This window comes from Neltuma alba, unplaced genomic scaffold, assembly GCF_004799145.2.
Source record: "Neltuma alba isolate B1F8T4 unplaced genomic scaffold, ASM479914v2 tig00011902_pilon, whole genome shotgun sequence".
NCBI classification, from domain to species: domain Eukaryota; kingdom Viridiplantae; phylum Streptophyta; class Magnoliopsida; order Fabales; family Fabaceae; genus Neltuma; species Neltuma alba.
The window spans coordinates 131,904-159,720 of NW_021636500.1; the positions used below are offsets into that span (position 1 = coordinate 131,904).

At 31.8% G+C, this 27,817-nt stretch overlaps 4 protein-coding genes across 4 annotated transcripts; 3 read left to right on the top strand and 1 right to left on the bottom strand.

The window, feature by feature from the left end:
* The first annotated feature begins 1,532 nt into the window (after nt 1–1,532).
* Nucleotides 1,533–4,613, top strand: LOC114719282 (isoliquiritigenin 2'-O-methyltransferase-like). The gene is made up of 4 exons (XM_028904760.1): nt 1,533–1,954; nt 2,784–3,097; nt 3,439–3,503; nt 4,320–4,613. Exons 1-4 carry the CDS (start codon nt 1,533–1,535, stop codon nt 4,611–4,613), a joined length of 1,095 nt encoding a protein of 364 aa, XP_028760593.1.
* A 6,633-nt stretch (nt 4,614–11,246) lies between these two features.
* On the top strand, nt 11,247–15,713 carry LOC114719303 (isoliquiritigenin 2'-O-methyltransferase-like). The gene is made up of 4 exons (XM_028904787.1): nt 11,247–11,681; nt 13,028–13,341; nt 13,675–13,739; nt 15,289–15,713. Exons 1-4 carry the CDS (start codon nt 11,254–11,256, stop codon nt 15,580–15,582), a joined length of 1,101 nt encoding a protein of 366 aa, XP_028760620.1. The 5' UTR covers nt 11,247–11,253; the 3' UTR covers nt 15,583–15,713.
* A 4,078-nt stretch (nt 15,714–19,791) lies between these two features.
* LOC114719305 (uncharacterized) lies at nt 19,792–21,468 on the top strand. Its single transcript, XM_028904788.1, has 2 exons — nt 19,792–20,238; nt 21,270–21,468. Exons 1-2 carry the CDS (start codon nt 19,792–19,794, stop codon nt 21,420–21,422), a joined length of 600 nt encoding a protein of 199 aa, XP_028760621.1. The 3' UTR covers nt 21,423–21,468.
* A 155-nt stretch (nt 21,469–21,623) lies between these two features.
* On the bottom strand, nt 21,624–26,426 carry LOC114719309 (protein trichome birefringence-like 41). Its single transcript, XM_028904797.1, has 5 exons — nt 26,013–26,426; nt 23,325–23,496; nt 22,686–22,861; nt 22,249–22,407; nt 21,624–22,147 (listed from the first exon to the last, which is right to left on the bottom strand). The coding sequence occupies exons 1-5, from the start codon at nt 26,393–26,395 to the stop codon at nt 21,856–21,858; spliced, it is 1,182 nt and encodes a 393-aa protein (XP_028760630.1). The 5' UTR covers nt 26,396–26,426; the 3' UTR covers nt 21,624–21,855.
* Between the last annotated feature and the right edge of the window lie 1,391 nt (nt 26,427–27,817).

Below are 27,817 nucleotides of genomic sequence, written 5' to 3' on the forward strand. Positions count from 1 at the left end.
ACTGATTATTCCCATAATCAAAATAGATATCAATAGCATTGTTATGAATTAATCACACTAATACTTAAAATAATTTTCGAGGCTTGAAATAAATTATGATTACTGCCTTAAAACTATAAAAATTTAAAGATGCTAAATATGATAATCTTAAAATAATTTATTCTTAAATAATTCAATAAACATTTAAAATCACATCCTTAAAATGAATACTTTTTGCTTATTATTTTAAGTGAAGTGGACAGGTTAGAAATCTAACATTGTGTATAAATATAGGAACAAATATTTTTTGAAAAAACAAATACTTAGTTCACCTTATAATTAAAATATCTTTATCCTCTTAAAATAAATATTTACAACACAACAATAAAACTTAATTATTTCGAGCTTGTTAAAACAAACTTTTTATTTTAAATGTTTTATCTTCAAAATAATAGAACTTATTTATGTTAAGGCTACAAATTAGTTGATATGCTTTTAAGGAAGTGCTTATTTATTTTAGGAATAATTAATCTGTAAGTCCTTATAGTTTTAACTGATTTTGAATTAGGTCCTTATAGTTTTATTTCTTTTTATTAGGTCCTTATACTTTCACATCTTTTTAATTAGGTCCTTGTATTTATTTTTCTTTTTATAAAGTCCTTATAAGTTCATCTCATTTTTAATTAAGTCCCTAAATTTTTTACTCTTTATTTTATGAATTCTAATAATACTATTCTATGATCATAAAATAGTATATATTATTTAATATTAGTTTATAAACAATAATATTCTAAAAATAATGAATTATTACAATAATTTTATTTTTTGCCAGCAAAAAAATATTATTTGTTCTAAAAAATTTATCTGAATTAATTAATTATATTACTTATATTAATTTAATTTAATTATTAATATTTTATATTTCAGTAATCTAATTAATTAAGTTTATATTTAACTAATAAATAAAAATTAAAACAACATGGACCTGATTAGGAATTTAGGAAAATTATAAGGACTTTATAAAAAGAAAAATAAATGTAAGGACCTAATTAAAAACATGTGAAAGAATAAGGACCTAATAAAAGAAAAAAAAACTATAAGGACCTGATTCAAAATTGGTTAAAACTATAAGGACTTACAGATTAATTAACCCTTTATTTTAAGCCTGAAAAATATTTTAATTATGATTATTTAATAATTAATGGCATTAGAGTATACATGTTATTTTTTAAAAAAACTTGTTTAATGAAGTTAACAAAGCCTTGATCATCATGTCGAAGTTAAAAAGGGTAACACGAAATACAATAAATTTAAAAGATCGAGAATAAAAAAGTGCGTCACACAACACAAGTAGAGATAAAACTATACAAATATTAAAAAAAATACTTCTACACAAGATTAGAAAAAACTTTTCTCATATATTTATTTTAAACTTCCTAAAATTACTTTTAAAAAGCTATTCCAAACTTCCCGTTGTCAAAATACGCCTCAACTTTCCCCGATAAATTCTGATTGCTGCGAGGTGACAATAACACAAAAATTATTATTCAACCATGGCTTTCGATTCTAAAGATCAGAATCTTCTAAACGAAGAAGAAGATTCCTACGGTCTTTCTGCCATGCTTCAGTGTTGTAGCCAGACCTACTGTGCAGTTCTTAAAGCGTCCATTGAGCTCAACTTGTTTGAGATCATAGCTAAGGAAGGAGGACGACACGTGTCAGCCTCTGAAGTAGCTTCAAAGCTTCCAAGTTCATCTCAGCACAAAGATTTAGCTTTCAGAATCGATCGTCTCTTGAGGCTTCTTGCAAGTCACTCTCTTCTGAACTGTTCGTTTCGTGAGAAGGAAGATGGAGGCACTGAGAGGCTCTATGCGATTTCTCCTGTGGGAAAGTACTTCGTCGGTGGGGACGATAATGGAGGGTTCTTGGCTCTCTTCTCATCATTCATATGTCATAGGGCCCTCCTGGATGCCTGGTAAAGTTATATATAATTTATATTTAATACACTCCTGCCTCTTAATGTATAACCTAATTAGGGGGTTGATCTTGGTTCTATATTTAAAACCTATTTCACATGTTATCAATTTTTTTTTTTTCAAATTAACTCTATCAATATTCCCCAAATAATAATCAAATAGAAGAAGGAATGAGGGAATAGAGGAAAATGCTGAGGGTGTTTTGAAAAGAAAAACATATCATATTAATAATATTCCTAATCTACTCAAATTAGTTAATTAAGAACTGGAGGAGTATGATTTTGTGCAAAGTATGGCATTCATATATATTGTTATATAGACAAGAACAATAACAAGCCTTATCCCCACTCAGTGACCTGAGATAATCGATTATATAAATTGCATAATGTTATTGTGTGTTTTATCAATAACTAAATCTTTAAATATATTGTTAACTGAAATGTTCTGTTAAACAACTTTGTTAAGCATTTTCTTCCGTCTTCCTATCTCAATTTCATTTTCAAAAGACTTTGTTGTTACCTTCTTCATATGTGTGTCTTTACCATTTCAAATATTTTTTTTTTATCATTTTCTCTTTAACAGATGACACGTCAATTACATTGTTTTTCATATATGTCCGTCATGAATATTGTCTTTTCTTATATGACAGTAGATTGATCTCAGTTTTCTCATACTTGCCACTCCAATTTTATACTATTATTGTTGTCACGTTAAAACTTAACATTCATTGCCATGTAACATTGTTCGTTTTATAGCAGTTTGATAAAACATATTGTCATATATATACACACACAATATTAATTGTTTCAATATGTGTTTAATGGATAGGATGAATTTTAAGGTTGCCATAATAGAAGAAGACAATGACTTATTCAAGAAAGTTCATGGAATGCCAATGTACCAATATGCAGAGATAGATCCAGCATGGAACAACATTTTCAACAAAGCAATGGCTAACCGCTGCAACGTAGAGATGAGAAGAATATTAGAAATATACAAAGGATTTGAAGGAACATCAACACTTGTTGACGTTGGAGGTGGCACTGGCCAAAACCTCAAAATGATTGTCTCCAAGTACCCTTCAATTAAGGGCATCAATTTTGATTTGCCCAATGTTGTTCAAAACGCACCACCTCATCCGGGTACACCAACTTCATTATCTAATACTTTTGTGATGGTTTTAACGTGTCAAAATCTATTAACATTACCTATTTGTTATTTTGAAATATAACTGGATTTTTTAAAAACATTTTTCCCATATGCAGATAAATAATGAAAAAGCTTAATAGTGTTGTATACGAGAGTTTTTTGCATAATGAGTGTAAAAGTTTAGGAAAGTTTACAGTGAAGAGCTTTAGAAATTAGGGAGATCATCTATAAGTGATATAAAATTAAAGGGGCTGTTGTATAATTTAGGTGATTATTTTTTTGTTTATCAGTTCAAATTATTAGAATTATGATTTGAGCTTCAAATTTTATGAAGGGATCGAGCATGTTGGAGGGGATATGTTTGAGAGTGTTCCGAAAGGTGATGTCATTATGTTGAAGGTTAGTGCGAAATTTTCTCATCTTAGTTTCAACTTCTTAATTATTATTCTTTCATTCTTAAATATAAGAGTCTTATACACATTACAAAAAGAGTCTTATATTTAGAACTAGATGAGTAATTTCGCGAGTACTAATGATACATTCTTTATAATTTATAAAAATAATGAAAGGATATGTTATAATATTACGTACAATGTTGTGCATGCTCAGTTTCGTGGTTGAAAGCATATATATAACAAGAAGTATAAAACTTGAACAAGATAAAATTCAGCAGAATAGGTAGTGCTAGTCCTATAAAGTCACCCAATACCTCTTTTGCATGTATACGTATGTTGGTTAGGTTAGGTTAGGTGGTGAGATGTCAATAACAATTTTTCAAATCCATATCAACCCTTCAAGTGTGTGTGTGTGTGTCATGACTTCTTTAGACATGCATGTATTTTAAAATTATATGCACATAATATGACACACACACACACTCATGTATAGTATGGATAATATCATTCGACACCTAGTTGATTGATTTGAGAAAATTAAAAAAGCTAAATAAATTATTTAATTATAACACGTGTTACATGATTTCTTTGAAATACTTAAGTGTATGATTAGATTATATATTAGTTTATGGGTCAAGCAAATTAGTTAGGAGAAACACGATAAATATAAATAATTTAAAGTAATTTATTTAATTAGTTTTCTTAGTCTCTCCAAATCAGTCAAGTGGATGATATATTAAGGATAAGAGATAGTATATTATCTCATATCAATGAAAATAGTAACATATTAGTAAGATAGATTAATGTTTTTATGTTGTAGGCCGTATGCCACAATTGGTCAGATGAGAATAGCATAAAATTGTTGAGGAAGTGCCATGAAGCATTGAGAGATAAAGGGAAGGTGGTAGTGATTGAGTACATAATGCCTGAAGTAATTGAAGCAACCGAAGAAGCCAAGTTCGTAGCAAGCTTGGACAACATCATGTTCCTTCATGATGGAAGAGAAAGAACTGAGAAGGAATTTCAATATCTTTGCAAATGTTCTGGCTTTTCTGCTTTCAAACTCGCTTCTCGTGCTTTCTCCGCTTTAGGAGTTATGGAATTCTACAAGTAATGAAGATTGGTCTTATACATATACATATGAAGAAGAAAATGAGAGAAAATCACTTTGAGATCGCAAGCAAATAATGTAATCACCAAATAAGTGAGGAGTATGAACTTGTTTATATTTCCTGCATTGAAATTTACTATTGCATATGTTACTTATTTGTTGTTATGAAATATTTTAATGATTACAATTCATCTTTGGGGCCCCATACTGATTCTCCCAAAGAATAAAGTATTTTATCTTGGATTTTTTAAATAAATTTAAATGTTCGTTATTAAGAACTCCTTGGGGGGGGGGATTATTGAACTCAAAGATGATGGGAATTATGCCATCTCATTTCTAATCAACTAAGATAATAAATTTCTTAGGCAATTTGTCAATGCCTTCTTTCAAAATCATGCCTTTTTATATTTGTGAATCTCAATGGTAGAATATATGGTAATGTTAGCTCATAGTGTTGGGGAATAAAATGATATTTCGTTTTTTCAATAATTTTCAGCTAAAACAAAACCTTTTTTTTTTTTAACTGAAACACTAAAAGGAGGACTTGAACCTCTCTGACCTTATAGTTAAGAGCCACACACTCTAACCAACTGAGCTATTCCAGCACACATTCTAGTGTGTGCTATTTCTGATAATTACACATGTTAAATGATTTCTATCAAAATAGTAGCTCTTATATATATGATTAATACTGATATTTTAAAAAAATAACACTTATTTATTACATGTAATTAATTTAACTAATTTTTTAATATCTAAAAATTAGTTATCTAGCTCTTGTATTAAAGTTTGGGATAATATGCATTTGGATAATAATTTAAAGCCCAAAAACCCAATTTTGCAAATCTATTCATTACAAACCTTGTTAAAACTGAGTTCTAGTTTTCTGGCGCCATTTTCTGCAAAGTATCTAAACATGTACAAAGTCGCACAACATTAGCAAAAGTCAAGGGATGAAAAAGAAACAAACGAGGAAATTTACCACATGACCTAGTTTTCCTGGCTGTCAAATTCTATAAAGAGATTGATTATATGTTTGGAAGTGTTCGGAAAGGTATGACATATTACTATCCCTATGTTTAGTAGGAGGAAAATAGAAGGAAGAAAGAAGAGAGAGAAAATTTTAATGAACTTAATTTAAAAAATTAAAAAAAATGGAGTTTTAAAATTTTAATAAAAAAAGATGTAAGATAAAAGAGGAATTAAAATTAATTAAAAAATTTTAATCCCATTTTTTTAAATTTTTTTTAAATCTAGCTTATTAAAATTTTTACTCCCCTTCTCTCAACTCTATTTCCCTCTTAGCAAAAGGATACTTAAAGGTTAACATGAGCCTTTAATTTGTTGTCTCATTAAATAATTAGTTAGTTACAACTTCAAATCAGACATGCACCATGATTTGGGTGGGTGTGTGTATTTATCTAATTAAGTTAGGTTTAGGTGCAACTAATATATATCAATCTTCACTTACCACACTTTGTAGGCTACATGTCACAATTGGTCTAACGAAAATAGCATTAAAGTATTGGGCAAATGCCAGAAAAAAGGAAGTGATATTGGTGATATATAAGATTTACAAATTACAAGATCTTATATTAAAGACTGGAAATAGTAGTCAACTTAATATGATATTTCTTTTATTATTATAAAACACTTCCAACCATCTTATTATAAGTCATTAAATTTGTTTGAAAATACAAAAAAATTCAAATTTACTCATATTCAAAATTATTACATAAAATTTGAGTATAGGAAACATTAAAAAAAATTTAATTAATATTTTGTCTAGGGACTTCTAGGAAAGGCCACTCAATGATATGTTTTAGCTGTTAGTGAATGCAAGTACAAAAAATATGGATTTGGTGTGAAATGTCTATCGTCTAAATATATTTAACTTCAGTTTAGAGTTAACATTTTTAATTTATGATTTTTAAATAAAAATCATTTATGACTAAATCATAAGTAGAAGAAGATTTTTATTTTAATTAAGATTTTCACCTATTAATTAAGATATTAAACTATTAAAAATATAAATATTATATTATATTAAATTTGGGCCATCCAATTTCAATTTGGACGGAAAAAGACTAAATCCAAAACAAATATATATAGCCATGCTAATTACTAATTCAGTTTGTGTGCTTTATTATATGTGTTTGACAGCTCTAACCACAAAATTAAAAGAAGCAAGAAGAGTGAGAGAAAACTGAGACAAAACTCATTTTACATGCTTATATTGTACATCATAAAAATATTTTTGAAAAGCTAATGCCTAATCCAAACATCCTCAAAAAAGTTTTATCTTGAATTACATGAAAGTACCTCTAAAAAATTGAAACAAACACCCATTTTGTTGGATTCCGATGACGTTTTCAGAGATTGTAGAGCTTGTTTAGAAGAGTGATTGAAGTTTTTAAAAGTAGTATTTCAATCATAATTTATTAAATATGAGATAAGTATATGAAAAAAGTTTGCAGATGATGAAATCGAATGTACGGGAAAATATAATGAGAGAGAATATGGCAAATGATAGAAAATGACAAATCAAGGGCAATATTAGAAAAATGTATTAAATTCTAAGACAAATTTGAATTGAAGATTATAAAATGAATCACAACTCTCTTCAAATTTGAAGCTTATGAATAGAATTGAAGAGAATAGAAGCTAAAAGAATATATGAAAGGAAAATTAAATTCATAATTCATTCAAATTGGAATCACTTAAATAAGTACTTATAAATATGTTTGATATACGCTAAGGCAAAATTCCTCTCATATATTTACCTCATATTCTATAAATTAAAGTAACTTATAAATCATTCCAAACACAGTGAAGATTTTAGTGCTCATCACAATGATAATTGATGAGTATTCACTATGGTAAAAGGAAAATCACTACAATATAAGTAGTCCAAACATAATTTCAGTAATCTAGCTAGTTTTAAAAATGTAACTGATCATTTTTAAATAAAAATCATTTTTGATAGAAGGATTATTAAAATAGAAAAATAGTTACGTCAAGTTTCTTATATTCATCAAATTAAATTCTTCAACTACACATAATCACGTGTCTTATTTTTTTATGTGAATATATAATTAAATTCTATTAAATGCTAATATTTAGAATAGAGGACACATGGCCATATGTGATGACCATTAAAATATTATTTTTATTTTAAATTCTGCCTCTATTAAATTAAAATATTATACAATTAAAAATATAAATATAAAACTATATTAAATTTAGACAATTTAGGGGGCATTTGGATTCATACAAAAGTGCTTTTCAAAAGCACTTTTCTACAAATTGAAACAAATTTCTCACATATTTACTTTGTATATGGTAAAATTACTTCTAAAATTATGGTTTGGTTTCCATCCAAATATCCCCTTAATTTTGATTTGGACGTTTAAGATTTATTTGATGGGAAAAACTGGATCCAAAACAAATACACTCACACTGATTACACATCATAAAATGTAGCATCCGTATATTTATTTTAACAAAAATTTTAGGTATGAATTCAGGCTCAATCCCAACCAAAAATAAAGTTCTTGAACTCTCCTCCCACATGATATTAATATTGGGAAGGGCTATAGCATCCGTGTTTAACAAGGGGTTAAATGGCATTTTTGCCCAAGTTTTCGCAAAAGAGCTATGGGAATACTAAATTTTTTTCTTTTTGGAGCAATGTCATGCGGGAAGTAGTTAAGTAGTAAAATTGTAGCAATGTCACCCAAATTTAACAACCCTAACCGTCAAATGTTAGTTTGACCCACTTTTGCTAAGCCAGTTCTGCCATGCAGGATAGTATGACACATATTATTCCAGATACTTTGCCACATCATCATCATCTTTCTTGAAACACCGCCAACATGATCATTATCCTCGTCAGACTTAGTAATTCCCTATATCCAGTCTATGAACTTCTTTAAAGGTGTGCTCAGACAACCAAGAGTTTGTTAATGAAGCACAATACCCAGATCAAAAACTCTAGTCCATCAAGTTCTAAGCATTCTTCCCTCCTCGTTCTGAATCTCTGAATTATGTTGTTGTAAAAGAAACAAAAATCGTTTATCTGAAAAGAAAGATGATAGTTCAAGTTGTTTCACCTGAAGCATCTAAATGTGGTAATAAACTTATTCAACAGAAAGATAAATGGATCAGGTAGAGCAGAACAGGGAAAAATAAGAGAATGCTGTTAAAACTATTAAATAGTTGGCTATGGAAAATGCCACATGTTAAATTCATAATCATCTCAATGGTCGGTGATTCTGGGTGTCTTTTTCTTTTTTGGGTTTGGTAAAGGTGGTGATGATGATTTTGATCTGCTTCATCCCTTGAAATCAACACAATCCTTTCAATTACTAAGAAAAAATACCCAAAAGTGGCAAGCACTAGACCCAGATCAACAATGAACCATCTGTATCGGAGCAAGTTCCCTTTCCATTGAGACTGAATCACCAAGGTCAGACCCAATCATAGCGAGCGATAAACCCAGAGCCACGCAAATCTACCATCGTTTCTAAGGTCATCTCTATAATACCCAAGATCTGGTCTTCAACTTTGACACAGGACCAATGACGATGTCGAAGAGCATAGTCCTAAGAGCTCAATCGGAGCGGGACTGATGCGGCGCATAGAGGACATGAAAATTCTTTGCCACGGAATCTAAATCCCTCTTGATTTCCTAACTCTCCCCCCTTCTTTGATTTTGTCGTCTTCTACTTCTCTTTGTGATTCGATCTTCGTTAAACCCCAGGTGACCGGAGTTGATGGTGCGAGCGAGGCAGAGGCAGTTTCCGATAATGCAGACGGAGGAGCTAAGGCAGACAGGATGACACTGTACATCTTGAGACAGTTGAAGGGCTTTTTCAGATGATGAGGTAGCAATGAGATGGCTTATTAAATGTCACATCACCTGCTAATGTGACATTTTAGAGGCGAACTTCCTCAGTTAACGGTTAACATTAGGATTCCGTGTAAATAGGTTGACATTGTTACGATTTTATCACTTGCTTGATGATATTGCTCCAAAAAATTTCTAAATACTATAGCTTTTTGTGAAAACTTCGCAGACAAAAATGACTTTTAACCCTTTAACAAGTGATGATGCCGGCTCAATTCATGGTCATTAACCTAGGCAGTTCAATTTGATATTATTTTATTTTAGATTTTTTAAAAACATTTTGTTTTAACATATGCAATATAAATTATAAGAAAATCATTTAACTATCATATCACTTTATCAAAAAATTATTTTTTTCAAAAAAAATTGTCAATTAATTAAACGACTTATTAGATCTTATCTCAACAATAAAGCACGGATCTGAATAATGAACATCCAAACCAAACTCCGTCTCGTGGGTCAGCACATGGTCCATGCGCTCCAGATGTACTCTGGTCTCTGGCCGTGGGGAAAGAGACTTGGGGAGAGAGAGATTAATTGGAGGTATTTGGATGGAGATATATAAAGAAATTTATTTTAATGTGTAAAAAAGTATTTTTAAAAAATATTTTTGAGGCAAATCTAAACGCTCACATATGGGGTGTTTTAACTATTACACTTCATCTCTGCGGTTCCCTTTATTATGGGGTATTTGAATATTCTTTAAAGTACTTTTTCATAAATTATGACAAGTTATTTTGCATATTGATTCTGTAGACTGTAAAATCACTTTTAAAATCATGATTTAGTTTTTATTTAAATATTCTTTATATATAAAATACAAAAAAATAATTTCACTATCATATCACTCTTTAAAGGCCAATATAATGACACTCAATGAATCAGCCTTCGCTCAAATGGCCCTCTTAATGAGGAGTTTGGGACATCAAATCCTCGTGTGACTTAAGAGAAGTGTGTGTGTGTTGTGTTTGGGTGTGTCAGCCGGCAGGTGAGTATTCCTTTAGGATAGGTGAGTAAAAAAGAAAAAAAGGAAAAAAAAAAGTGGGGATCTAAGTTGCCCCTTAATTTTGAGTTCTTTCTCAAACATTTTTTTGAGGTTTTTTTTAATTACTCTTCCGATTCTTAATATAAGACCTATTTAATTAATTTGATTAGATTAAAAAAGTTAGATAAGTTAGTTAATTATAAAAAATATGAAATATTTTTTTTCTAAAATACCATAATCATCTTTCTTAATATTGTCTCTTCCTCTTCTACTTGATTATAGCTGAGGGAGTATTTATAAGAGTAATATAGGAAGAATTAATAAATATGAGAAATAGATCTTATATTTAGAATCAAAATCAACTCAATAATTAGGTCTTATATTAAGGACTGAAAAAATGTTAGATTTTATACAAAATGAGTAATATTTTGTTAGATTCGGGAGCAAAACATTGGTACAAAATTAAATTTTAACTCTCAATAATTTAAACCCGTGGACCCGCACACCCACGCCTCCTTCACGCCCAGGAAGGAATCATCTCCACTTCCCCTCACTTCTTTATTCTCACCATTACGTAAAACAACGAAAAAATGGAGTGGAGGCGTGGGGTAGGTAAGCCAAGAGAGAGAAAATTTTCGCTAACTTTCAAAGTCACTGGTTGACTGGCTGTTAAAAATTTCGCTAAATTTCAATGTCACTCATTTGCTGAAAGAAGCAAGAAGAGGGAGAGGGAGGGCAGGCAATCAGCAATGGCTTCCAAAGAGAAAGAAGATGATGAGATCCCAAAAGAAGAGCTCGACGACGACGTAGATTCGTCTGTGCTTTCAGCGTTTCTTCTTCGCAGTGGGCAGATCTTCTCTGCAGCTCTCAACGCCGCCATTGAGCTCAACCTGTTCGACATCATTGCTGAGGAAGGAGGAAGACACGTGTCAGCCTCTGAAGTGGCTTCGAAGCTCCCAGGCTCATCTCAGCACCGGGACTTGGCTTTCAGAATCGATCGTCTCTTGAGGCTTCTTGCCTCTCACTCTCTTCTGAGTTTCAGGGTTCGTGAGAAGGGAGAAGAAGAAGGTGGTGCCCTTGAGAGACTCTATGCCCTTTCTTCCATTGGGAGGCACTTTGTGAGTGGATCCTTGGGATACGTACCAATCTTCTCTCATCCTGCACTCCTACAAGCTTGGCAAGTATTCTTCCGATTCTTAATATGTGATCTAATTATTAAGTTAATTTTGATTCTAAATATAAGATCTATTTTTTGTATTTATCAATTTCTCCTAAATCAATACTTTTTCAACCATAATCAAGTAAGTGAGTGAGGAATGATATTAAAAAAGATGATTATGATGTTTTAAAAAAAATATGTCATATTTCTCATAATTAACTAACTTATCTAATTTTCTTAATCTAGTTAAATTAGTTAACTATATTTTATATTAAGGACCGAGAAATATTCCTTCAGTAGATCTCTTTACCAACTCATTTATTTCGTTTGATTCATATATATGGTTTGTTTGTCTTGAAATCTCTCCGGAATCACTCTAGCTCATATCTAAATAGGGTTTATTTATGAAGGAAATGAAGAGTTATTGCATCTGAAACTGTTCACTTATTCACTTACTTTCGGGTCAATATGATGTTGCTCCTTATACTTTATTCTCATTTAAGATTTTTTTCCCTATAATTTTAAATCATAGGTTTTGATTTTTCAATGAACAAAATGATAAATGTTCTTATTAAAATGTAATGACGAACATTTACACATCGATAACATAGATTAGACTGAACTAGCATAAATTATTCAATATATATATACTTTCTATCTCTCTACTTAACTTTGTTATTGATTTATTTATACTTCAAGTTTAAAATTGCAAAAATTTACTATTACCCAATTTACCTCCTTCGGCTGACCTCCATTATTCTAACATGTTTTGGTCATAATTATAATACATTGATTTTTCTTTTCTTCCACAAATGTGTATAATTAATTATAGGGATAATTTTTAATATAAATGATAAAATTGAAGGGTATTGTAGGGAAATTAATAAATACACCCTCCATTCCTTATTATAAGAGACATTTGATGTTTATGGCATGTTCCCATATATAAGAGACACTTAAAAGTTATCTCTATTTTTTTGTGTTGATTTCCTATTTTACACCTATTTATTTTGTCTCCAACTCATACTCTTTCTCCCTCCCACTTCTCTTTCTTTTAATAATTTAATTGTTCTCTCTCATACTCTCACTCCTTATTAATGGGGGCATTATTGGAAAAAACATTATACTTTTTACATATTAATTGTACTCAACTAATTTTAACTGTTTTTTTATCAACGTAATTTGGTTATTTGTCTCTTATAATAAGGAACAGATGGAGTATTTTTTAACAAATAACTAACTTCACTAAATTTATTAATATCTGTGTGAATTAATGTATGTGCCACTTATATTTAGGACCAAAGCAAATAATTTGACATTGATGCTTGTTCATTGATTCCTTCTTATAATGCTTATGTATATAGGCTTAACTTTAAGGATGCGATAATAGACGAAGATAATGACTTGTTCAAGAAGGTTCATGGAATGCCAATGTACGAATACGCAAAGAGTGATCCAACATGGAACAAAACTTTCAACAAGGCAATGGCCAACTTTTGCAACATAGAGATGGGAAGAATCCTGGAATTATACAAAGGATTTGAGGGAATATCAACACTTGTTGATGTTGGAGGAGGCACCGGTCAAAACCTTAAAATGATTGTCTCTAAGTATCCTTCAATTAAGGGTGTCAATTTTGACTTGCCCCAAGTCATTCAAAATGCACCATCCCTTCCAGGTACGTTAATGAATTTCAATATTCAAGAAAAAGAAAAACATGATTTTTTGTGGAGATGATTTTTTTCATATAGAGATCTATAAAATTTATTTAAAAAAACACTATTTGTAGTTATTATATAACTTTTAAATTAATTTGGCATGAGTTAATCTCTTTCCCTTTTCTCTATGCCCTATTTGTAAGATTGAATTCCTAATTGGCCCTAGAGGAATGTATAATTCCCCAATTTATTTAACATCATCGTCATTATTACTGGTGCTATATGATGAACGAGCTCTGTTTTAATTTTCCTAGAGATGGCTGACTTTTAAGAAAATTTCAAATTTTATGAAGGGATTGAGCATGTTGGAGGAGACATGTTTGAAAGTGTTCCAAAAGGTGATGCCATCATATTAAAGGTTAGTTTCATCTTATATTGAAGCTTCAAGTCTTATTTGTAATTTACGAGTCGTCTTTTTGAATTAAAGCATACTATTAGCCTATTACCCACACCCTCTCTTCCAATCTTACTAATAATAATGCACTTTTAACATACTGCTTCTTATTCTTAATATAAGAGTTAGATAACTAATTTGAAGATTTTTATGAAAATTAGTTAAATTAGTTATTTGTCACAAATATGTGTTGGTCTCCAAATTATCCTCTTTAATTATGTGCATTAGATGATTAGAATCATCTATTGGTGGGAACCTCTTACAATTAATAGGGATATTTTGAGAGAAAGATGTGAGACAAAGTGAATCAAAATCATATATTTAAGACCAATTTCAACCATAAACTAATTCTTATATTAAAGACCAGAAATAATACTTCGTCAAAACAAAGAAAAGCTTCTTTTTTTTTTTAAATAAGTCGGAAACAAAGAGGACTATCTAACTACAAAATTAAGAAAATTCAGAAGGGAGGAAGGTCCTAAAACTTGGGGGCTATTAAGAGCTCTCTTAGCAAGAGCATCCGCATCACTGTTGTTCTCAAGGCAAAACAAAGAAAAACATTAATTGTCATTACCTTTCTCTTTAGAATTCAATATTTTTTTAACACTTTACCTCTATTTAATATATATACTTTAAAAATCCAAGAAAATGATGGTGACAATAAATTATGTAGGGATGTTTAGCACTGACCCGTCCCGGTCGACCTGTTCCGGTCTCGGCCTTATTGAGACGGGACGGGCCCATCCCGAAACTTTTTAGAGTGGGACAAACTGGGACAGGACAAAATAAGAGACTGGGACAGGATGGGACATAGAACGGGATCGTCTCGTCTCGGTCCATTTTATTCTTTAATTTTTTAATCATATTTATATAATATCATTTTTTTTTAAGATTTGAGACTATTGTATAGAACTATAGACCTATTTATTTAGAGCTTTTATATTTGTTGATAATTTAAGAGTATTGATTATTAGAATTTCTAACAGGTTTTTATTGTGTTCAAAGCTTTTATTAGAGTTTTTAATGACTATTATATATAATATTTTAGGCTTTTGTTTAAGGGTGCCCAAAGAAATGAAAAAGAAAACAAAAAGATATTTTTACAAGAGCTAAGTCCAAAAAACTACAATTAGAAAAAAAAAATCAGATTTTATTATGCTCAACAACTCAAAAAAAAAAATCTGGACATCCCGGGACGGGACGGGACACGAGACAACAAAGTTGTCCAATTACTGTTCATCAGGATAGAACTAGGACAGGCCTGTCCCGATCCCGATCCGTCCTGTGAACAGCCCTAAAATTATGAGTTAAATTATATATTCATGTAATATTATTAATAAAGTGACTTATATTAAAGATAGACAAAAAAAATACTCTTCTTGCCCTATAATAAATAGGACTGGAAGAGAGTATTTCATATATTAAAATTAATTATCGTATATATGTAATATATATTGAATCAAATATAACTATGATATCAATCTTAATTAATGTCATGGTTATATATGTGCAGGCTGTGTGTCACAATTGGTCAGATGAAAATAGCATAAGGGTGTTGAAGAAATGTCATGAAGCATTACCAGAAAAAGGGAAGGTGATAGTGATGGAGTTTATAATGCCTGAAGAAAATAGGGCAACAAAAGAAGCCAAGTATGTATCAATCTTGGACAATCTCATGTTCCTTCATGACGGAAGAGAAAGAACTGAGAAAGAGTTTGAGTCTCTTTGCAGAAATTCTGGATTTTCAGGCTTCAAGGTTGCTTGTCGTGCTTTTTCTGCTTTAGGAGTCATGGAATTTTGCAAATAAAATGTCAACTAGATATGGATATATTCCATCACAAGTGCCATGCTATTTGGCAAACAAATGTGGCGATATGGATTTTGTGTTTTACGGGTGTGGATGGATCAATTGTTAATTAATCATCTATGGAAAAAATAAAAATAATTTGATTAATTTAATGTAATAAGTCAAAGGTGGTGTGGGGGAATTTGCTGAACTTCTATTTGTAAACCGTTTTGTTCCTTCAAGTAAGAGCAAAAATACATCTTAAAGAAAAATTAAGGTTTTTAAAAAATATGAAAAAGTTAGTTCAAGGCATACCACTTAATTAAATGATTTTCATAATTAACATAAGAGAAGGGAAAATTGTGATCTTATACCACTCATTCCCTTCTTGCAAGATTGACAAGAGTTGGGCATCCCAATTTACAAGACGAAATACAAAAGGTAAGGTTCAATATCATGATCTGATTTTTCATATCTACCTGACATTTCGATTTTTTTTTATAGTACATCTAGCTCGCTAATCATATTTTTTTTTAATATATTTAGCACCTCAATATTATTTTTTAGTTATATTCAATATTCTAATTTTTGAGGTATTAGATGTACTAAAAATAAGATTAGAGTGCCTCATACACAAAAAAAAAAAAAAAGACTTGGATGTTGATTGTACTTGAGATATAAGATGAGGGTGTTGGATGTATATTTTTTCTTTATAAAATCTAAATAGTTAATACTCTTTTTCTAAAAATGTACTTTAAATATGTTGGACTTAACATAATCCAACCTTGGTGGATGAGATTTAAGCTTATAAGATTTGGGGTCTAAAATATAATAAACTAAAGACTAACTAAGGGTTCTACTTATAAAAAATCCTTTTGTCTTTTAGAGGGAACGGTTTTATGTTCAGTTTTCAAGAGAAAAACTGAATAAGTATGATGTATACGTGGGTGTGAAACACTCTTCACAGACTTGGAAGTTTTTTCCTCTCCAACTCTCCTCTCTCCCAATTCTCTCATTCTTTCATAAAAAATGTACTTGTTGTATAACAATAATCCGACTCTATCTATGTGATCGGATTTCATGTGGATACCGGAAATATTGATCTACATTTCAAGTACACCAGGTTCTCACAAAAAGTGATGTTTTTAATCGGACCGTTTTGCTCCCAATTTATGAGACTGTTTTGCTGCCACTGTGCGAACCAGTGTTCGGACCGAAGTGGAAGAGTCAGATATGGACATGAAGGACGGGCTTACAGCATTGAGCTCTGGTGAGTGAAGAAATGAGGCAGCGAAGAAATATTGGCAGATGAGCAAATTAAACGGTGTGAGGAGCAAATATTTCTTTCTCCCTTCCTTTGCCTAATTCATTTCATTTCTCTGCAATTTCTTTCCCTGCTGTGGTTCATCCTCTCCAGTCTCCACCCTTTCTTTTGTTCAAATTGTATAAAAAAAAGTCTTGGTAGAGCTGATATGGAAGCACTCTTTGCCACATCAGATGTAGTTATAAATGATAAGGATATTACTATCTCCCTCTTAGTTATAAGAACTCGTTTATAATCTACAAATTTAAATTATTTTGGTCTCTCAAGTTTGCTTTCATTTTAATTTTGATTCTTCAAATTTCAAACCATAGATTTTGATCCCTTTAATTTTTTTTATTTATAATATTGGTCCTTATAATTCAATAAAGTTTAGACTATTTTGCCTTTTAAGGAATTAAAACCAAAATGAGGACAAACTTAAAGGATTAAAGATTATATTAACCTTAATATAAAAAACAAAAAGACAAGAGATTAAATCATAAGCGAGTCAAGAATTCAAAAATTGAATCACACTGTGGTTGAGAAATTAAATTATAAATGAGTTCAAAGTTAAGGGACTATGTGGCTAGCACTAAAGCCCACTCAGGAAGTCTACAATATGAGGCGATTAGTCAATAGTACTGGCAATGAATATCTTGTGCTCAACCAAAAAAAAGTTAAATGATTAAAACATTAATTTTTCTTATTGTTTAATTGAATAATTTTAGAATGGCAAAATCATTTTGCAGATATATATATTTTCAATTTTTAATTTGGTGCCAGTGTCTTTTTTTCCTTCGTTAAATCCTCTAATTTTTCTTTGTCAGCACTATTATTAGCCTTTACAATTTTAATATGTTAATACTGTTAGCCAATTTTACTAATTGAATAAAATTACATACATTTGCAAAATATTATATTAGGCATCACTTTCTCCTCTCTCATTTTTAACTCTTAGATGCCTCAATTAAGAAATAATAATTTCAGGGTTCTTTTTCTAAAATTTTTCCAAATTTTTATTATTTTTACCTTATTTAATAAAGATAAATTGGATATATTCGTAAGATCTTTTTAAATTCAAAATTATTTTGAAGAATTGAAAATTTCAGAAAAATATCTAGGAATTTTTAATATGGGTAGAGGTTTATTCAGCACCATAATTTTATTTTGTAGATAAATTTATCTTTTTTTTAAGTTGCATCTGGAATCATAATTTTTAGAATAACGAATGAATTATCAGTAAGATTAAGATCCTGAATGCCAAAAAAAAAAAGAAGGTGCTGGATGGTTAAAAAAACAAAAAAAAGGATTAGGTTCCAAATACATTTTCACCCTTTTAATATTTACAAAATCCAAAATTGAAGGACATACAGACATTAAAAAAAAGTTTAAAAAAAACAAAAAAAGAACCGTCACTGCAAGAAAGATTCTGGAGGGACCCATCGCACCTCCACAGGAGTAGGAGGCTGCCTGCCTTTGCCGGCCACCGGCGAAATCTCTCAGCGACGACGGTCACTTCGAGCGGCTTTCCGGTAACGTTTTTGTTTCTCTATTTGGTATTGTTCCACTCGACCAAACCCCCTACTTCCCGAAGGCATGCTCATTACACATATTCTCCATAACCACTTTCTTCTTTCGCACTCTCTTGCTTCTTCTTTCGATTTCTCTGCTGCCGGGGGCTGTCTTTTGCTTTCTCTTGTCCATTTCTTACATTTGTTTGCTTTGCCCTTCCCCCTTCGTCGTCGCAGCCAAATCGGAACTGTCTTTTTCGGTTTCACCGTTGTCTGTTCTTTCTTATTTTTACTGTAGAAGTCTCACACACTGTTTTGCTTTTATTTCTTTTTTGTCTGTTCTTGTGATTGCTTAATGGTCCCGCATGATATAGACTGCAATTTTTTCCCACGAGAATCTTTTGTTAGAAGATGGTTGCCAAGCACAAAAATGCGTTCAATTCCACAAGTGACAAGTGAAAGGAATTCGAGGGGAAAAACCAAATCACGTAGCTCTGAATAACTTGATGCTATTAAATGTGTCCAGACTATTGCATAATATGGTTTGTTTGAATTGACCTACCAGTAAGGTGTAACTTGGGCCCACCTGAGAATTAACAAATGCATCAATTGGATAAAGAGATTCTGTATGTTGATTACTGCTAGCTGTCTGACCCATGCTGTTCAGTTTTTTTATGTGTAGTATGTGGCATTGGAGATCGAAATATTAACGGTCTGTCACATTTCTTTTGGCCTTCCTGTTTTATTAAATTTAACTTATGACGTAAAGGGAAAATGTAATGTCTAGAAACATGAGAATAAAATCAGTAACTAGGCGGGCTCAAGTGTCATGATTGGAGATGAGAGGGGAGGGGGAAAGTTGAAGACAAACTTTGAACAAAGGAACTGAGCCCCAAGTGTCCCATGATTCGTGTACTTTTGAAGTTTACGGTGGAAACAACTTTCGTGTGCGTGCATATAAGTGTGATTATAAAATCTTAAATCATATCACGGTTACTTGTTCTTATTTAATTTATTGAGCAGTGGAAGAAGATTTCTTGTATAGATCAATTTTCTTATATGGTTGGGTTGATCTGCCCATTGCTTATTTACTTGCCCAGTTTTACTTCGACAGTAACAGATAGCGTGTCACGTCTTGGATTAATAAATTGTTTTACGCTGTCATGATTTTAATATTTTGTTATGTCTTATGCTGATAAGAAATGAAAGAGAAATCTAAATCTGCTGATGGACATCTATGAGCTACCCTGTATCTGATATGGCTTGCATTGCTAATGGGACAGGATGTCAAGAAAATAATTCCATTGTCTGGTTCGAAAGGTTTTTTGTTTTTTCCCTTTTCCTTTGGGAACTGCATAGCCTGTGATTGCCCTAACTTTGAAACTTGATTGTTCTCAGGTTCTTTCACTGTAATAAATGGGGTCTTCGGCAGAAGAAGAATATGCTGCATTCCTAGAGAAGGTTGAACGGACGATTTACTTTGACAACCTATCACCACAGGCTACTGAGTCTGTTTTGAGAACTGGCATTGATCAGTTTGCAACTGTCAAAAGTGTCAAGTTTATTTGCAACTACAATGAACCAAGGGACATGCCAATGTGTGCATTAGTGGAATTGGATTCTGCTTCTAAAGCCAAAGAAGTTATATCATTGATATCGCAACGTCCTTTCATGATGTGTGGGATGCCTAGGCCTGTAAGGGCACGCCAAGCTGAAGTGGAAATGTTCGATGATCGCCCCAGGAAGCCAGGCAGAAAGATAGACTGCCAATGGTTGAAGCCTGATGACCCTGATTTTAAGGTGGCACAGGAACTGAAGCGGCTTACACACAAACATACTGCTGAAGCTGCGTGCCTCATGGAAGTGAGTTCATTCCAGTAATTTATCATATTTATAGTTCTTATTACTGCTATAAACTCACTAATTCAGGCAATGACAGAATTAGCCTATAGGAGTAAATGTCAAGAGTCTCTTATTTACCAAATTATTTGCGTATCACATGTCATTGACATTTAGGATAGTTTTCTAGTTTTTCTCTAAATTCTCTCTTATGTCAACGCCTAATATATTATACTGGTGTCCCATTTGTTTAAACTAGTTTCTTTGTTTATGGAGCTGTCATCAATAACTGATTACTGCTGGATGATTGTTTCAATTAATTTCGAGCTTATGGGAACTGTCACTGGAGATGGCGAAGTAACATGTGATTTTTAGGGTAGTTATATATAATTTTACGCAACCCTTCTGTTGTATGTATGGGAGTCTTAGAGTAATTGACATGATATAAAATTTCATGTACTAAATTGGAAGCAGTAGAAATTCCAGGATGGAAAGAATTCTCGAACATTAACAAAATCTTCTGGAAACATAGTATTCTTGTTCCCTGAGAATTTAGAATAAAATAAAAATATTTGATACAATGGTTGATTTGGTGCCCATTCTACAGGAACCTTTAATACTCATACTAACTGTACTCAAAAGTCAAAACACGATACCAGCATCACCAACTTCTTCTGTCATTGTGTTGACTGCTATTATCTTTAGTTGCTTTGGCCTTTGATTCAAGGGACAGCACTAGCTCATGTCATGCAATGCCAAATATGTTCCATTTAGTCCCATCTTCCCCCTGATGAGAGAATGTGATTGAAAGAGAAACATATCTGTATGAGAGTTGAAGAGTTCATGCCTTTTTTAATGGCATTGGGTTAACTTATGTTTTTTTGGCTGAGGACTAAATCGTACATTTGGACGATCTCAAAAACCTGCAGTATCCTTTCTACAACGTCAAAGAGATGCTTTAACCTGTGGCTGGATAATAGCTGTTATAAATGTGCATGCAAAATATTTATAGTGATCGAGAAACAAAATATTCTAAAGCAGGTTTCATTTTATAGCTACAGCTACAAGAAGAAGAGGAGCTTCATAAGCAGCAGACAGCCACACTAAAGGGATACTATGATAAGTTGAAGAAAATTGAAAGCGTTATGGCTGATGGAACTGCCCGTCGTTTGGCACGCAAGTATAATCTGCATCTTCCAGATGACTGAAGGAGTTTTAATAGTTTTCTATTTTTAGCTTTAGAGTATCTCCCTATAAATCTAAGTAACAAATCTCATATAGGTTCTTAGCACGCAATTACATGTTATATCGTAACTTGTGTCAAACATCCGTTTATATTGCCTCGCATTAGTGTATAGAATGATGATGAGACGATATTTTGAGAAGGATAATATGATATAGAACTGCTGTTGCATATAAATTCTTGTTTCAGCTTTCTCAGTTTATTGAGATTGAATTTTTGACAAGAATAATTGTTCTTGTAGTCTACTGCCTCTGCAATATGAAACATCTACAAGCCAAAAACTTGACCATAATCACTCAATCTGTATTCTATGTTTTGGAGACCAACTGTAAATAAATTTGAACTATCATCTGTCTGTATAGTTACCCCTATTATCCCTCAATAGTTTGTCTTCACTTTCAATTGGTAATAGCTGCAAAAAGCAGCTCATTCCAGATATCTGTCAGCCCCGCAACACACCAATGGGTACAGTCCATGGCTTTGAATCCATTGTAATAACTAGGGTGTGCATCTTTTCTCAGCTGTGACAGAGTTGTTATGTTAAGGAAATGAACAGGTTTTGTTATTGTCTTCAACACATCCATCACTACAAATGCTGCTGGAGGCAAACCACCGGGGTAAGTTGATCCACTCATTGGCTCTGTTTCCTTTGCACAGTTTGTCTCTTCTGGGTGATCCCACTCTGATCCACTATGTTATGTGTCGCATATTTAGCTTAAGTTAGTATGTTGCTTAAAACTGAACTTGCAGCTTTGAAGTAGGTTTATAACAAGAAGTCATGTGAAACTTACTTGTAATGAGAAGGTGAAACTCCTTGATAAAGAACTTTGGTTTTGGTTGTATCTACCTCTGCATTCACCCAATTAGCCCAAGTTGTCAGGCCCTTCTGAAATGCAGCCATGCGATCCATGTCCTTGAGTGTCTTGCCATCCACTTGAATGTAATCCCATCTGCATCAGAAAATGTCCATATTATTCTTATTTTTTGCATGCTGACATAGATTATGTATTTTTTCAACTTCTGGAATTTTGAAGTTATCTGTTTTTTTGGCAAGGTGTGTTTGGAAGCACCTCTCCCCCCCCCCCCGGGCGGGGACCCGGGGTTCGAACCCAGTTAAAAAAAGCAAACTCAAAGTTGATAAAGAGAGATGTGCCTTGTACTCAAATCCTCTTTTAGCAGTCATAGTCTAATGGTGTATTGAGTTATATAGGAGTTTGTAGAATCATACGGTTGCTTTGGGCCTCTACGGTACCACCAGTGCCAAGTGTTGAAGACCAAAACGTCCATGTTCTTCCATATATCTCCATTCTTGAGTGAGTCAAGCTTTAAGACTCGACCAATCTGCTCCTCTTCAATGTCAACCAAGTACAGAGAATGAAACACACTAACAGAAACACCATATTCCTGCAGGAGGAGCCCCAGTTGCTTGAAATTTTAACGTAATAACTCTGACCCACAAACATAAATGACAATTCTGATTCATCAATATGTGGTAATTCTTGCAATTTCGTAGTTCTTAAAGATAAGGTAAATCATGCAAATATCCTTGAAGTGTTGTTGAAATTACGCATACCCCCTCTTTGATTTTGAAATACATACAAACTTACATTAAAAATAAAAGAAAGGTCTGTGTAATTTCAACAAAACTTAAACGAGGCCATGTAAGTTATGCCTGTTTTTCAGTGAAAATTTGCATAGGTTTTGAAAATAGAAATAAGTTCTGACCTTATAGCAAAACTCGGGATAAGCCACAGTTAAGTTATATATTTAGGCTTTAAGAGAGATTTGCATAAGTTTGAATATAGAAAAGAAGTGGATGGAATTTTCATATATAGAATGTATCTAAGTGTGAAAATAGCTCGGGAACCTGGAAAGTAACGTTAGTGATAGGTTCATTGGTCTGCTCGAGTGTTGCTGATTGAGGTACTGCAGAATGAAGCAAGCACACTAGTGATTGCCACTGGTTTAGACTCAGTGAGTCACCAATGAACATTATGTTCTTCCCCTTCATTTGCTCCAAGAAGCTTTTCCCATCAAATCTGTAACATCAGTATTTTTTTTTCAATTAACAAACAAAATGTTCATGCATCTGTGACTACATTTTAATTCAAATCTTCCACAGATTCCTGATTACAAGTTGCAGCTGGAGGTTTCATCGTTAACGAAATTATTTTGGGTTGAGGTTGGGTAGTTAATGTTAAACATGCATCTACACAATCTCATTAGTCCATACACGTGTGTGTTGTCAAAGGACAACGCTTAAATTAAATTGCTCATATCTATTAGGTCAAATTCACCAAGTATACATAGGCACTTTAACAACTAAGAATAGCAAAACAAGTGTGGTTGGAGAACTTAACTTATTAGTTATAAGTAATTTGACCTAAGTTTTATGCATTGTTAGAACATATAATAAATTTACATGTGATGAATAGCAAGAGCCTTTGGTTTGCAAGGACCACAGTTTTGTTCTGTTCAGAACGTGAAGAAGATAGGTTTTGTTGTTATTAGTTGTACAAGTTGTTCACGTCTCAAGATAAGTAACAGTGTTGACAAAGTGGCTCTGTTAGTTGTGTTATTTAAAACAAAAGGCAATTTGGTTGGTCATGATTTAGTAGAGTTTACATGGTTTGATGAGCATGAAATAAAGAAGCTCCACCAATCCTACCTAATTTGACTTAAATTGCACCGTATCTTTTTGAATTTTTGTAGATAATATTTTGTCCTTTACTACTTTTTTCACAAAAAATTTACATAAAAAATGTATAAAAAGTCATACTATCCATAAAAATTGCAACTTACCTTGGACTCTTAGTGAAATATGCGTCTGCGATATATTCATATAATCTTTTGAAGGGCTCTAATAGTAAGATACTAACTTATGTTAGATAAGTTACTATAAAAGTACTACCTCTGGTCCTAATTATAAGACCCAGTTGACTAATTTGAGGAGATAAGGAAAGAAGTTAAGTTAGTTATTTGTAATAAATAGGTATCGTCTTTTCTAAAATATCCTTACTAATCAACTATATTGGCTATGACTATAATTATTAGAAGGACTATCTTGGAAAAAAATACATAAATATGAGAGACAAAGTGGATAGGGGTCTTATATTTAGGACCAAATAAAGTCAAATAGGGTCTTATATTAAGGACCGGAGGTAGTATATAGTAAAACATATAATTTATAAATAGTACTCTATTCGGTTTTAAACATGAAGTATATTTCAAATAATCACCTTAACTATGGTTTTTTCGAAAAATTTTTACGAATTAGTTTAAAATAACATTATATTTTAAAAAATAATTTATGATTAAATCTTAAAGGAAAAAAGATTATGAAATTCTAAATTTCCAATAGTTTTCTGCAATTTATTTAACATAATGTGTGTGACCAACAAAAGTTGTTTCAATTGGTAAAGAGTCGACTTATAATCTATGAAGTTATGAGTTTGAATCTCGTTGCTGATATAAAAATTTTGTTAGTAATAATCTGTAAGTATCAAGCTTGGAGGTATATTCTGATCTTAATAAATCCTCAGACTCAAATCATCTAAATTTTTTTTTAAAAAGAAAATGTATGTAATCACACACCATGTGACCAGGCTTTTATGCAGGCATATTTGGATTGTGGGTCCCACAAAGATTCATTCAATTTTGTTCCTATATTAGACTTTGGAGTTGTTGTCTTCCTATCGTGTGCGTGCGTGTGTGTGTGAGTGTGTGAGGTGTGAGAATGTTGGGGAAGCATGTGAACCTAATCTTTATGGTCCTTTAGCGTATAAAGCCGAACACGTGATACAGCCAAAGCATGTCCCAAGCAGAAAACTTTTTTGTCACGGGGCGATTTATATATATATATATATATATATATAAATTTGTTTAAATTAGTTACACTGATTTGTAAATAAATTATCAAATTTTATATTTTATATTACTAATGATTATATTGGTAATTACTAGCACAGGCTATTATTGATTATAGCACCAAACTACGAAAAAGTGGGGTTCACATGATATGAATTTGCAATTCCAAGTGTCAACTAACCTCTCTCTATGTCATACTGTGGTCAACAAATTAATAATTGTCTCCAACTTCCCTCCTTTTTTTTTTAATTTCTTTAAATTCATATCATAACTGTTTTTTAAACATATAATCATATTATTATTTACCCTCTAAAGCCAATGTATCTATTTTTTTTTATATACTATACTTTTTTGGGCCAATTAATACCTTCTTTTTTTTTTTGCGAGAATCATAGGATTTAGCAATTTAAAGTGTTTTTTTTGCGAGATTTTCCAATGGGACAACCATATATACGAATTAAATTTCAATCTCAGAAATAAAAGAATGGACAGAGAATTACAAATAAACTGGGTCTATTTGAACTTTAAAATGTTTTTATAATAATTAAAAAATATTCAAAGTAAATCCTCAAAATAATTAAAAGCATTGTAATTTTTTAAAAAGCATTTTTAAAACAATAAATAAAGAAAAGAAAAGAGATAAAGAGATAACAGAAAGGAAGTTGTTTTGTTTGATAATGGCGGTTACCTGGGCAAGTCGCAGTGGGAGGGTTGCCACCGGAAACTGAGATAGAACCGATCGGGGCGGCCATACTTGAAGCAGTCGAACTCTTTGCGAATGTGAGAGCACTTGGACGAATCATACAGAGGGTACGATTCATCCTTCACCCATTCTCCTTCATACCTATCACACGACGGCGACTGCGACGGCGATGAAGATGAAGAAGACGGTCTTCTTCGCCATTGATTCTTCAGCTTCTCGCTGCTTCCACTTCCAGACTGATGATGATGATGATGAAGAACAACTCCACCACCTTCTTCAGTAGTTCTCTCCGATAATGATAATGGCCACACCCAAATGAGCCCAATCAACCCCACAATCAAAATGCTTGTTCTTCTTTCACTGCCCATCTCTCTCTCTCTCTGCCCCCCCCCCCTCTCTCTCTCTGTGCTGGGAATTGAGAGAGATTTATAAGCTTTCTTGTTCCACAGCCAGTGGTTAGCTTAGCTGTCTGTGTATATATAAATGTCAGAGTTTGACTCTTTATGTCAAGTTTTGGGCTATTATTCATTCCAAAATTTATTGTTGAAGATATTACTAATTAATTCATTAATTAACATTATGCTAATTAAATCTCAAGCAGTGTGCCTGCCTAATGAGAATTTATTTATTTATTTATTTATTTTCTTTTTGGGGAATGCATCATTTCCCTAAATTAATTTAGTTGTCTTAACTAACTTAGACACTTTTTTATTCGAATTTTTATTTTGCTTTCATTTAAAAATAAAAGATCGATGCAGGCTAGGATTAAAGGAACTACGTAATAGGATGAAAAAGAAAAGGAGACTAATTTTTAATCTCTCCATTTAGTGCAATAAGGCATAATTTTTAAGGTTTTATGTTTCAATTTCTCAGATATTTAGCAAATGTTCATTGTTGTGTTTATCCCAAAAATCCCTATGAAAAATAAGATAATTACCCTCTCATTCATTTGGTTCCTTCCCATAAGGCTATGCGTATACTTAAAAAACATCGAAATATTTACTTTTAAGAACATTAACCAATTACTTGTTCCTTGAAATATACCTACTTTTAAGAAGATTAATTTATCAGTTACTTGTTCCGTTGCTTATAGTTTCTAAAAGAAATTATATTTTTAAAAAAATTGTTTCTATTCAATGTTCAATGCAATTTTTTTGCCCCTCCGTATGATGTCATGTATGGTTTTAAAAAAGGATAAATTTAGAATTTTTTTCATTTTCAAATAGATTTAATAATTTAATCATTTTTCTTTGATTTTTAGTGCGGTTGTCCATAAGAGGAACCAACCAGAAGAAGTATATTGCTCAATGGTAGTTAAAGATGCCTTAAATATAAATGAAGGAGTATCTAATACGTGATTTTTGAGAAGGTAACCATAGGTTAAGGTTGATTTAGTGTAAAATTCACATCTCAATACTTGGATTTCAAGAGTGTTTCACAAATTTTTCCACCTGATGAACTCCACTTTAAGTGAAAAGAATAATTTTCAAAAACTTATGAATCAATTTAAATAAAAAAAATGTCATTTCCTAACATTTTCACAGCTTGTGAGATATGATATGATTGGTGATCAAGGGTCAAACTATAATTTTTTTCTGCAAAAAAAAAAAAAGAAGAACAAAACTACATCACTTTTCTTTTTAAAGTTAATATGCATGCTTTGATTTAAAATAATTTAAAGCCAATAATACAAGATACATACATTCATACATCCATCAGAGTTTAACATAAAGATTCCATCCTAAAGTTCATACCTATATGAAGTTCGTGGCCCTTGATTCATTCAAGCT